The sequence below is a fragment of the Caretta caretta genome, chromosome 10 (genome assembly GCF_965140235.1).
Source record: "Caretta caretta isolate rCarCar2 chromosome 10, rCarCar1.hap1, whole genome shotgun sequence".
In the NCBI taxonomy this organism is placed as follows: domain Eukaryota; kingdom Metazoa; phylum Chordata; order Testudines; family Cheloniidae; genus Caretta; species Caretta caretta.
Window position 1 is genome coordinate 44,292,301 of NC_134215.1, and position 13,919 is coordinate 44,306,219.

At 44.1% G+C, this 13,919-nt stretch overlaps 1 protein-coding gene across 12 annotated transcripts in view; it reads left to right on the plus strand.

Annotated features, from left to right (window-relative positions):
- The window catches only part of MYO9A (myosin IXA), a 469,743-nt gene that overhangs the window by 379,667 nt on the left and 76,157 nt on the right, over positions 1 to 13,919 (plus strand). For all 12 annotated transcript variants that reach the window (XM_048865609.2, XM_048865604.2, XM_048865610.2 and 9 more), the window contains one exon: positions 9,191 to 9,266. In XM_048865609.2, coding sequence (XP_048721566.1) covers positions 9,191 to 9,266 — 76 coding nt within the window. The remainder of the gene's footprint in view (positions 1 to 9,190; positions 9,267 to 13,919) is intronic.

Here is a 13,919-nt window from a genome sequence, read left to right on the forward strand (position 1 = left end):
CTAGCCTTGAGGTATGTATTCCCAAGTTTTAGAAGAGCCTGTATGCTCACCAATGGTACTACTTGGACTTGGCTTTTCCTGGAAGTTGAATAAAGTTACATCCTCTCGATTTCTGAAAAATAGATTGTTTGGTAGAAATGTCTTTGTTTTGAAATGTAAGCATCAGTTCCAATCACAAGTGTAAATTAAAAAAGTTATTTAACCAGTGGATTAGTTAGTGAATCCAAATTCCCCTAGGGTGGTAATATTACTTACTGATCTAGCTATTTGGCCAAGTTACTAATGGTCACCTTTTCATTGGTTACTTAATCACTTCAGTGATTATACCTAGTACATTTGTGTTATTTTGTCAGTATTCCATAACAGAAAAGCAGGGATGCTTCAATGTCTTAACAAGTTAAGCACAATTAATAATAGGGCTTCATGCTCTGTTTTAACGGGAATTATGTAACAAAAATTATTGCACAGTGTGACATGCACTGGGCTTAGCTGTCTGAGTCAAAGGCAGGAGCTCTGTTGGTTAATGTTCCTATATAGTGGGTAGAAAGTATATTGTCCACAATTCTTCCCAAAATCATAATAGTGTAGACATTAGACATAGAAAAGACCAGTTAGACAAATCAGCCTAGCCCTGGAAAGGACTAGCGTTGAACTCGGGGAAACGAGCCCTTAGAGGGAAGAGAGTTTTAGAGAATAGTCATATTTATGACCACAGTTTAGCTTAGCTGTTCAATCTGCATCTACCCTGTAAATGGAGAAGCACCCAAGTTCCTGATCCTTTGTTTGGAGAGTAATTGTTCATACAATTCATGAATAAATTTTCCTTTGTCAGAGTATTTGGTGGCAGGGGGACGGGAGCACAAGCAAATCAAAAGGGGTTAAATTAAAAATAACTACCCTTTGTTCCCAAAAGCCTCTCAGTCCCGTCCCCCCCCCCAGTAGAAACAGCACTGCATTAAGACTTCAGCTTTACCTAGTGTTTGGAGGGGATGTAGAGCTCTTTAAGCATTTGCTCTTCATCTGGTAATATGTAGACAAGTTTTTAATGAATTACTGCAGCAGTCATTTCTTAACTCAGCTTGCACTCATCTCATACGTAATTTATTTTTACAGTTGCAAGTGACAAATCTTTGAATTAATAGACTGCCTGGAGTACCTGACACTTACTAGTGTTATATACACCTATTATATAAGCTCCAGTGTAGTTTTAAGTTGATCCTGGAATAAAAATGTTTCTTTTCCTGATTTATGTAAGAACAAGCTACAGCAATATTTTGGTACAATCTTATCTTAATAATTTCAGCATCTCATAAAATATTCCCCTCCTGTGGATATTACATTTCTGGTGATTGTAATCTTATCATTCTCATTTTAAGTTCACACTGCAGTCATAGGATAAACAAGTCACTAAAAAGAACAAAATCAGTATTCCAATGAAAGGTCACTGTTCAAAAGAGACCCACTGGTTATGAAAGATTCCAACCAAAATGAAATATAATAGATTAAAGATTTTCTCCATATGTTTATGGGGGGAAATCAAGACATTAATGCCATACATCAAGTCAGAACCCAGTCAGTGGACATCAAGATATTATCCGCTTAATTAATAAAGTCAATAAATAATTTAAAGTTGATCTATGGGCCTTCAGTACTGTAAACATGGTAACATACGCAGCCTGCTGCACTACAGGGTTGACACTGACCTTAGACAAATTTCCATCTACTGGGCAGTTATTTTATTGATAGTTCCTTGTCAGTTTTGGACAGTGTAAAATCATAGTAAATCTGTAAACATCTTTGGATATTTAGGAACGTGTTGCAATCAATGGCCAACTTAGAATAAAGATACCTACAGGAAAAGGGTGAGGTGCACTCATAATTGATTTAAAAGGCCATTTGTATTGCATCACTTTTTCCAGTATCCTACATGTAAACACCTTGTTAGACAATAGGATTCAGTCACGTAGCAGGAATCTGGGAGAGAAAAAGACCTGTGTATCATGTTCTATTATAAAAGTACCAGTCCACCCATTTCCAATGTCTCCTATCATTTCGTACTGGAAGCAAGGCATAGATGCGTGGGTTGTCTTCCAGCTATGTCTCTTCCAGCCCTTCTCTGCAGAAGTGAGAAGAACCTCAAGAGAGAAGAAAAAAAGTCGAGGAAGGCTCTGTGTCCCAGATGTTGGTGTGTGTGTGTGTGTGTGTGTGTGTTTGAAGGCCTCTGGCAGAATTCCCTCCCCTTTGCCTGCCTCTCAGATCTTGGGTTTGCTCTGGAAGCCAGAACCAGAGCTCCGTTTCTAAGGAGGAAGTTGCTGTTGCTGAGCATCCCTGCAAAGTTGCAGTTTTGATGATTTAATTGGGGATTGGTCCTGCTTTGAGCAGGGGGTTGGACTAGATGACCTCCTGAGGTCCCTTCCAACTCTGATATTCTATGATTCTATGATTCTCCGATGCTGATCTATCATTGCTTTCCATCCCCTACCCATTTCACAGCAAGACAAGCTACAGTGTGACATGTTTTCTTTGCCTTGTGCTGAAGAGGCTTATTCCACATATCACTACTGATAATAGCTGCAATTTAGGCCCTTGCACTTAGTCTGGTTGGAGCAAGATGGGGTCCTGTAGGCAGGAACTTGTGAATCTGAGGCCTTCTGGAGCACTGCCAGGGGAACCCTGCATCTCTGATTCCTGCTCTAAGGGAATGGAGCTAGATCTTCCTTGCCCCAGAAATCACTCTTTCTCGTGTTTCTTTATGGGGAGAAGTCTGCAGAGTTTGCTTCCCATGGCACAACTGGAACTGTTCATTCTGTCTTCCAGTCCGTGTTCTTTAACCCTTTGGAGCCCCACTGCAAGTGGATTTACTAAAAATCAACCTCTGGGCCCAACCCCTGCAATCTCAGACAGGAACTGGACAGCCAGTTCTATCTCTGGGGAATCCCCTCCTGGAAGGAGGCTGTGTATCTGTACATCAACCTCAATTCTGAAAAGGGGGACCCTGAGCCAGAGGGTAACTTCCTGTCTCTCATAGTAGCTGAATTCCCCAATCTCCTCACCTCTCTGAATCTAAATGCCATACTGAGAATAATGCTTTTGGGAGTGCACTAAATAAATGTCTCCTCCATTCTGTCATGTTGGGTTTGACCAAAGGGAATGGGGAAAAAGTGGGCTGGCATTTGATTGTTCCCAGAGCTGCAGTAAAACAGGGTCTTTTCAGGTGGTTGCAGTGTTGTTGTAGCCGTGTGGTCCCAGGCTATGAGAGCGACAAGGTGGATGAGGTAATAGCCTTTTCCCCCTGAATATATGCCCCTGTGGGTGCTCCACCTGGAATGTGGGTTCGCCCATTAGCTAACGATCACAGACTACAAAGTAGTGCTTGCAGGCTCACGCCTGTATGAAGTAACACCTCATGCTCCAAATAAGTGGATATAGGGAGGCGTGAGCCTACTGCCACTTAGTTACTTTTCAGCCCGCCTGTGGCTTGGGAAGGAGTCTTCTGCAGTTAGCTGTATTCAGCTTCCCACCTGTCTTTGACCTCATGAAAGTTTTTAATTTCTCAATTTTTTACTTTACCTTTATTTTATTTTCACTATATTTCATTGAGCATGATTTTTGTGCTCCTGGAGTGGGGCTTCCCCCCCTACTTGACCTTTGTGCTGGAGCACAGTCTGTTTTGCCTAAGACCTCAGGGTTTAAGTCCCGCCAGACCTGCCACAGGTCTTTTCCCCACAGTCAGACATTCAAGTTGTCTGTGGTGTCTGGGGGACTCCCACATCCCCTCAAAGTGTAAGATCTATCTGGAGTTTAAGGGTAGGTCCAAAGAAGATAGGGACATTAGACCAAAACACCTGTTAATGGAATATGCTCTAGCTCTGGAAGGGTCCACTTCCCATCCTGTCCCTCCACCGGTACATCGGCCTCAACATCACAGGCTGCTTCAGTCACCGTCCAGCATTATCTGCACCACGGAGACAAAGGCATCAAAGAGAAGAAAGCATTCCTCCCCGACCAGAGAAACGATGAAAAGGTCTCTCCGGAGACCTCACATCCCTTAAAGGGTACCATAGACCAGTGCTTCTCAAGCTATCTGATGTGGGGGAATGGCAGTTTTTTTTCCAATGTGCGCGCAGACCAGCAGCCGATGGCTTGGACCACCACTTTGAGTAGCACTGCCGTAGAGGCTCCAACTGAGTCTGGTACTGAGGCATTGGTATCATGTAAGGAGCCTTGTATTGATAAGCCCTTTTCCAGAACACCTACTGCAGCAGCACCACCTGATCCCTCACGGCATACATCCCTCAGTACAGGTTTCTTACCCTAGCTCTGAAGTAAGACAGGACCCTGCATCCAACTCAGTACTGCAGTAGTCTCCATCTCGCTAGTCCACAGTTCCACCTCCAGTACCAACCCAAGCCTCGACTATAGACTACAAGAGCCCTCTGGCTCCTTCCAGATTTTTGTCTTCTGAGGATCTCATCATTTTGGATGAGCCTGAATCTCCATTGCTAAGGAGATTTATCAGAGCCTCTGCACTGGTACCATCCAGACAGCTGCAAGCCAACACCTGCCTAAGCCTTCAGGTGGCAGCACCAGCCATGTTACTTGGGGCATCTCAACTTAGCTCCCAAGACGATTTATTGGACTCTGAGTTCTCGGTATGAGAATCCATTTCTGTACCATACCATCAAGCTCCCATGAGTTTTTTAACGAGGCAGACCCTAGAGAACCTACTGGGAACCACAGAGACTAGCACTATCATTGTGGACCCTTCCCCAGTTCTCCTCCTCAGAGTGATTATTGGGATCCCGGGGGCCATTTTGGTGACCAGTTCTATAGGATACCAAGAAGATACTACAGGTATCGTCCCATTCAATGTCACCAATTGTTCGTCCCCCAGTACTCTGCCCTTCTTCGGTACTGGGCAATGCACAGTAGGAGCCAGAACCTCAACTTGAGGAGATCTCACCTCCTTCAGTTAAGTCCACTTCATCTCCAGATGAGGTAGTAATGCCTACCACCCTCCTATGCTGATGATTTCAGGACATTCCAGAACCTCATGAAGAGGCTGATAAACTTTCTCCAGATCCCACTAGAGGAACTCCAAGAGTCACACCAAACATTCTTTGGTGGACAGTTTGAATATCAATCCAAAAGAAAAAATTGCTTTACCCAGTAGAGAGGCATTGCTATCCCCTGCGCTTAAACTGTGGCAAACACTGGCCACAATGCCACCCACCCTGTAAGAGATCTGATAAAAAGTACTACATCCTGCCAAAGGGAATGGACCACTTTTTTTCCCATCCTATCTCTAATTCCTTAATGGTGGGTGCAGCCAATGAAAGGAGCCATCAGACTTGATCTAGACCCTCTTCAATAGACAAGGAATCCAAGAGGCTGGACTTATTGGGCAGAAACAGCTACTCATCAGCTGCTCTTCAATTTCTTATTGCAAATTAAAAGGCCTTGATGGCAAAATACATCTTTACCACATACTCAACATTTACACACTTAACTGAACATCTCTCACAAGACCAAGTTTCAGTCCATCATCACAGAGACCAAGTTAGTCCCAAAAACCTCCCACCAACCTGCCCTAGATTCTGCTGACAAAGCCTCCAAATCCATGGTCACACCAGTGGTCATGAGGACAGCATTCCGGCTCCAGTCCTTGGGTCTTCCAGGAGAAGTACAGAACATGGTGGAGGATCTCCCTTTTGAAGGACCCAAGCTCTTCAGTGAGCATAAGGACTTCTCTCTCCAGAGCAACCCTGGGGTCACTGAGAATCTATGTGCCTCAATGAAAAGACAATTTTGTAGAATACAAACTGCTCAAAGATCTGGGCCATTCCTGTGCTATCAGCACACCTTCCCCAGGCCTCAGGAGTCCTTCAGGAGATGAGTCAAACAGCAAAAATGAGGACAGCCCATCCCTTCTTCTGCTCAGTCAGACCCTTCTTCTAAGAAGCAGTTTGACACTTCAGATGAGGGCAGCAATCAACCAGTTTCCTGCAGTTTTCCCCCTGCTTTGGAGATTGACTATCCCACAGAAGTTCGTCCAAAAAGGCTATTACCTCACTCACTTTGTTTCTCTTCAGGTGAGTCATCAAAGTTAACACTTCCATCCATGTTCTCCCTTTGCCCTTCTTATGAACATTGTTGTGTTTCCTTGGGTTACACATAAGCTGCACTAACAAGAGGGCTGATTTAGCTATCTGAGGGCTTGCAAACTGGCTACCCATTCTGGTTTTGTGCCCAGGCACAGAACATAGATCTGAGAAGATTCCCAAATAGGTAGCCACTGACCTAAATCAGTATCTAAGTTATCTGCACATTTTTAGTCTCCACCCAGTTCACTCCCTGTCTTTTGGGAGACATCACGTGATAGTTCCTGATTTGCAGTGCAGTAAATGGCATTGACAGCATCAGTGTCTTTGATGGAATACCAAACCACATGTAAAAATCAAGTTGGCTGCTTTCTTCTTCACAGGAATTAACCTCTTTCGAGAAGATCTGACGAAAGCCAATATGCAGCTTTCTGAAACCTGAAAATGCCCCCCAAACATCCCAGATCTGACCCTTTGGCTGTACATCAGTTTATAAGTGGAAGTTTTTCTTTTGACCAGCACCACCCTACAGGGGCAGTGAGTTATGTGGTGGTGCCCCCGTGCTCCAGCAAATTCAGGGGCTGGGGGCCTGGCTCCACCAATGTTCGGGGCTGGGTCTCTCCCCGGCCCCGCCTGCCACCCTGTGCGGCTCCCCTGGAGCATCCCCCGGCCCCGCCTGCCACCCTCACGCCTCCCCCCCGGAGTGCCCCTGCCTGCGCCCTGGGCGGCTGCCGTGCAGCTCTACGCTGTGCTCCCTTGCTGGCCTTAACCCAAACTCCTCATCCCCAGAGCCTTCACCCCCCCTGCACCCCAACCTTCTGCTCCAGCCCTGAGCACCCTTCTGCACCATGATCCCCTCGTCCCTGGCCTCACCCCACAGCCCAACCCCCTACCCTAGCCCTGAGCCCCTCCCACATCCCAAACCCCTCATCCCCGGCCCCACCCCAGAGCCCTCGTTTCCCCCCACACACAAACACACACACACACTGTGCAATATAGGGAAACTGTTAAACGCTTACTGTTTCCAGTCCATTTTTACATTACAAAAAAAATATATCGGCTACAAGGCAGGTGGGGATGCAGGGCAGGGCAGGACTTGGACCCATTCTGGGCACCACCAAAAATTATACAAACCTGCCACCCCTGCCAACCTAGCTGATCTCTTCATTTTATCATAGGACTTTCTTTTGTCCCAGAAGGTCTCTCTCTCATGCTTTTTCTTCCAGACATTCAATCCAAGAGGAATTAGAGATGATATGTTTTGTGGGGCATGAGGAAGGAATTTGGGGACAGTGTCATCTCCTTTTTCCTTTTATTCACTTGATTCTGTGAAAACTCTGGGAGTAGACAAAAATTAGTTTCTGAGGTGATGGTTGTTCTCAACCTGTAGACCTAACTGCAGGACAGTTTTGCATGCATCCAGAGTGGCTGGATCTGTTCCATCAAAGTCCCCCCTTTGCCAATTCTGACAGCCTCAAACTGAGAGGCTGAACATATCTGAGAGTGGGGTGCACCAGGGCAGTTGTGACCTGTTTTGAGGAACGTTGGAAGCTATCGACTTCAAAGACTCACAATCAGATTTGGATTGTTTAAAAAAAAAAAAAGTGTTCCAAGAGGATTACAGGAGGACATTGTTACACGTCAGTACGTTTTAAAATGTCTATGGGTTGGCTTTAATTAGAACCTCCAAGTGAGCCCCTTGAGGGTCCCAGAACTCTTTTAGCATAGCTGTATTGGCTCCATCAGGATCTGTGAGGTAGGATCTCAGAGCTTGTTACTTAGGTAGTTTCTTTTGCAAAGCCCAAAGTAAAAGCTATACAGGCTTCCCTAACTGGCCTCGAATGTGGTATGCTGCTACAGGTTTTAACAAGTTTCCCCCTCTCTCTCATAGGAGAAGTATTCCTTCCACATGCTCACCTTTTAAGAGGACATATTTAGTATGATTGTTATCTCAGCCAGCCAGGGAGTATGAGACTTCATTCCTCTGACCCCAGACTAACTCTTGGTTTTTTTTTAAGAGAAGGTAGTGTTGCATTTCCTCCTATGTTTTATTACAAAAGACAATTTAGACTTTCTTTTTTCCTAGAGTTTCCCATTCCCCTCCCCATCATTTTGGAGAATTCAGGGCAAAGGAATATACACTTGCTGGATGTTACGTGTATTCTAAAAAATTTCTTGGTTCACACAAGATTTTAGACAGCTAAGAAATTACTTGTTTTCATGATCAGATGAAAAGGTTGTAAATTCTCTAAATATCAGTTGCTGGATGGATACAAACAATGTTTCATTGCCTGCAAACAGTTATATCTTTCCTTTATTTCTGTTAATTTCGTTGCACCCAAAACATTTCCACTTCTTGGGCAGACACAGTTGAACCATCTGCCATTAAAATCTACAAAGCTGTTACAACATACTCTCCTCACACGTTTATCAGGTCTTGAAAATTGAACCTATAAGTTTCAGAGGATTCCATTTTGGTAGAAGATAAGATTACCCCCAACAGCATACTGCTTACTATGTCAGTGTATATTCATTTGTTAGGAAGGGGAAGAAGCAGTGGCATACAACAAGAAACAATTATTGGTAATTGTAGTAATCTAGCTATTTCTCTCTCTCTCTATCCCAACCAATTCCCTTCTTGATGGAGTGATTGACTATTATATTTCTATATTTTTCATGTTACTGCTTTGAAGTGTTTTGACTGACAGGAAGCAGGTAAACTGGTATCTTTATATCCATCGTGACTGATTGGTAGTTTTCCTCCCATCTTGCTTTCTAATAGTGGAAAGTACACCATTGACAAATTGTTCACGTGTTGTATTGGCGGATGCTGGGGGAAGAGGCAGACTAGAGCGAGCAGAATTGCTAGTAAGTTATGTCTCCTTGTCAAAGAACATGATAGACGTCAGTAGTCAGTTGATATTTCAGCAGCCATGGCTCCTTCATAAACCCCTTACTTTGTATACCCAGCATGTGCCATGACAAATACATATTGCTCTTTTTCATTTGCAGCCAACAAAAAGCTGTTGCTGCTCTAATTTTCTCCTTGTGAGAGGGGTGTAAAAACTCTTGTTGATATGCTTCCATAGGTATTACCCGGAAAAGCCCAAGAACGCCCCTTTCAGATCTTCAGGGAGTTAACACCATCAATGAGAAAACCCAGCGGTAAGTCTACTCTTCACATTAGCAGGTAAAGATCATTTCAGAGGGGAGAATTTTTTTGTTCTGTTGCAGAACCACCCTGTGAATGTTTCTCCCAGGCTAACTTTGTCTTTTGCCCTTGGTTCGTTCTTGCTTTGCCCTTGTCACATAATCATATCCAACTCAGCAACCGAAACCTGTAATTGAAGTGGCAAGGATTTTAGAAGTTGATTTATAAGGAGGCGTGTGCTATAAACTGAAGTAATATTATAGGGAAATTGTCAAGGTTGTCCACCCTTAACATTCACATAAGTGTGTTTCTCATAGGTATAGAGGTCATAATTCATCCACAGTTCTTCTTTGGACAAAAAAGTACTTGCATGTTTTATAATACACAGAACTATGCATCTGTGATGTGATGAGAAGAAGGTCCCATGGCACACTTTTGTTTGTGCTCCCAAAGAATTGTGGGGGGGCGTAGTGTTGAGTTTCAAATATTTGCAGATATGTTTGCAGATACATTTGTTCAGGGAATGTCAAAGGAATCCTAACTGCTAAAATGAAGATATCACTAATGATTGAAACCCTTAAAATACAGGTCACCTACATCTCTCTCATATTACAGATCTGGGTCTGAAGTAATTCTACTTCTGGTGTTAGATTTCAGAGTAGCAGGCATATTAGTCTGTATTCTCAAAAAGAAAAGGAGTACTTGTGGCACCTTAGAGACTAACCAATTTATTTGAGCATAAGCTTTCGTGAGCTACAGCTCACTTCATCGGAGTGGCTAAGTCATGAAGTGAGCTGTAGCTCACGAAAGCTTATGCTCAAATAAATTGGTTAGTCTCAGGTGCCACAAGTACTCCTTTTCTTTCTGGTGTTAGAGAGATTCTTTACGATTATAAAACATCCTTACAGTTCAATCCTGGATTTTTCTATCAAGGTTTCAGTGAGGACATAGCTCATGCAGGGTGTCAGGTCTACTACACCTCAGGAGCCAGTAAGGGGTACATAAGAGGCCAGCACCCCTTTCCAAACAGTTTTTCTGGCCCATATTCAGAATTAAGTCTCCTGTTAAACAGACTGCTCCTACCTTGAAGACAGATCTAGGCTTCCTCTGTACTCCAGCTGCTCTATTCCAGTGATGCAAAGGTGTCAGGAAACCTGCTTAACCAGACCCCTCAGGATTCCCCTTGCCTAGGGGCTACTCTGCTTCACCCCTGCTCCTGACCCTTGGCATAGGGGTATGACCAGGGTGCTCCAGCAATCTTCAGCTGCTGAAACAACTACTTGGGTTTGTGGGCAGCTGAGTGTAATTTATAGCAGCCCTGAATTCCTTTGTTTCACCGGCGAACTGGACCAGCACCAGGACAAACCAAGATCAGGAGGAATCAGTGTGATCTGAAGCCACTATTTTTCCTTCTGGCCTGCCCCAAGCACAGTTATAGTGAGACCCAGGATCTTTTCTCTAGTGTTGTGGACTCTGTGTAAACCTCCCTATCAATCCATGTAAAGTGTTCCTTTAAACATATAATATTCTCCCATCCCAGTGCTCTTTTCCTCTGATAAAGTTGAGGTAGCATGACTTTTTTAATATCAGGAAGGCCCTGAAGTTCTGTTGAAACAGACTTAAAGAATCTGAAGATGAATGAGTTTATTTTGATGTACCGAAGAACAACATTGTTCCCACAAAACTGCGTTCTTCAATTAGAAGCAATGCCATTCCTGGGGTGAGAAAAGGAATAGGTCTGCAAAGTCACTGTGTGATCCTCCAGGCACAATTTCACTAGAGGTTATAGAGTGGATACATTTTCAGTTACAGCATTCTGCCCAACTCTAGCTTCTGTTCTTGAAAAGTAATCCCACTCTGTTGTGTGAAGCGAATGCAATGGCTGTCTCTATAGTAGACTTTTTATTTCCTTAACCTTACCTACTAGTACTATAACTGATCCTGCTCTAACCAGTTTAACTCCAATCATGATGTGTAATTGTGTGTGCGGTGTAATTGCACTGGAATCCCTACTTCTCCATCAGAGGAGCAGAGGGAACAAAAAAGATGGACCTTATTGTTCTTTGCTACTTGCAGTCATATGCTCAACTGCATTTATTTGGATCAAAACAAAACAGCAGATAAATTCCCTGAAAGTGAAAGAACCCAGGATATCAGGATAAGAGCTAAAGCTTAGAAAAAATAGAGTGAAACACATCAGACTTGGTGGAACATGTAAACTTTTGAATACCTGAATATTTTCTCTAACTTTATTTAATAAATAATAATAATTTTTAAAACTCATAACAAGAAATGTCACCTTCATCCCGGAACCAAACAAACACTCTGCTAAAAAACCTGATGTCAGGAGAAACCTTACAGAAGATGTTATCCTAGCATAGTTCACTCAGGTTTTGCATTTGTTTCAAAATCAATTTTGCAGTATTGTTAGCGTTGGAGCTGATCAGAAAATGTTCCATCTTTTCACTTGGCACTGGACCAGCTAATACAAAAAGGTTCCATTTTCCTCCGCATCTGTAGTGTTTATTCTCCACTTGCTACCATAAGCTCTTGTGAAACAGCAACTATGTTACAGGTCAGAGGTGACGACATTTCATTGATGGTTGAGTGATCCTTTACCCAGGGGTCTGGAATCCTTCAGAATGCAAGGCTACTTAAGTCTCTCCCCCTTGTCTTTTGAAGTCAATGACATTTTAAGAGGAGTAACGTACTATTCAATGTAAACAAGGGTGCCAGAATCTGGCCGTTAATGTGGAGACTGGTGTCATTGGCTATAAATAGTGTAAGTGGTGAATTTGGCTCTGCACTTACAATTTTACCAGTACATCTGAAGCCTGACCTGCACCACCCTCAGTTACTCCAGTCATGAGCAAAAACTGTCAGCCATACCAGAATGTGTGGGAGTTTGAAAAGAGCCCCACTGTGAGACCACTGAACCTTTCCCATTTGTCCTAAATGACATTTCAACCCAAGACTTCAAAGATAAAAGGGGTAGTGACTATCTTACTGTCATCCGACTTTTCTTCTTTCCCTTATCCACAAAGGTTGTGGGCTGGTCTCCACTATGGGGAGATTGACACTACTGCAATTGATGCAGCAGGGATAATCATAGAATATCAGGGTTGGAAGGGACCCCTGAAGGTCATCTAGTCCAACCCCCTGCTCGAAGCAGGACCAATTCCCAGTTAAATCATCCCAGCCAGGGCTTTGTCAAGCCTGACCTTAAAAACCTCTAAGGAAGGACATTCTACCACCTCCCTAGGTAACGCATTCCAGTGTTTCACCACCCTCTTAGTGAAAAAGTTTTTCCTAATATCCAATCTAAACCTCCCCAACTGCAACTTGAGACCATTACTCCTCGTTCTGTCATCTGCTACCATTGAGAACAGTCTAGGGCCATCCTCTTTGGAACCCCCTTTCAGGTAGTTGAAAGCAGCTATCAAATCCCCCCTCATTCTTCTCTTCTGCAGGCTAAACAATCCCAGCTCCCTCAGCCTCTCCTCATAAGTCATGTGTTCTAGACCCCTAATAATTTTTGTTGCCCTTCGCTGGACTCTCTCCAATTTATCCACATCCTTCTTGTAGTGTGGGGCCCAAAACTGGACACAGTACTCCAGATGAGGCCTCACCAATGTCGAATAGAGGGGAATGATCACGTCCCTTGATCTGCTCGCTATGCCCCTACTTATACATCCCAAAATGCCATTGGCCTTCTTGGCTACAAGGGCACACTGCTGACTCATATCCAGCTTCTCGTCCACTGTCACCCCTAGGTCCTTTTCCGCAGAACTGCTGCCTAGCCATTCGGTCCCTAGTCTGTAGCTGTGCATTGGGTTCTTCCGTCCTAAGTGCAGGACCCTGCACTTATCCTTATTGAACCTCATCAGATTTCTTTTGGCCCAATCCTCCAATTTGTCTAGGTCCTTCTGTATCCTATCCCTCCCCTCCAGCGTATCTACCACTCCTCCCAGTTTAGTATCATCCGCAAATTTGCTGAGAGTGCAATCCACACCATCCTCCAGATCATTTATGAAGATATTGAACAAAACCGGCCCCAGGACCGACCCTTGGGGCACTCCACTTGATACCGGCTGCCAACTAGACATGGAGCCATTGATCACTACCCGTTGAGCCCGACAATCTAGCCAGCTTTCTACCCACCTTATAGTGCATTCATCCAGCCCATACTTCCTTAACTTGCTGACAAGAATACTGTGGGAGACCGTGTCAAAAGCTTTGCTAAAGTCAAGAAACAATACATCCACTGCTTTCCCTTCATCCACAGAACCAGTAATCTCATCGTAAAAGGCGATTAGATTAGTCAGGCATGACCTTCCCTTGGTGAATCCATGCTGGCTGTTCCTGATCACCTTCCTCTCTTGCAAGTGCTTCAGGATTGATTCTTTGAGGACCTGCTCCATGATTTTTCCAGGGACTGAGGTGAGGCTGACTGGCCTGTAGTTCCCAGGATCCTCCTTCTTCCCTTTTTTAAAGATTGGCACTACATTAGCCTTTTTCCAGTCATCCGGGACTTCCCCGGTTCGCCACGAGTTTTCAAAGATAATGGCCAATGGCTCTGCAATCACAGACGCCAATTCCTTCAGCACTCTCGGATGCAACTCGTCCGGCCCCATGGACTTGTGCACGTCCAGCTTTTCTAAATAGTC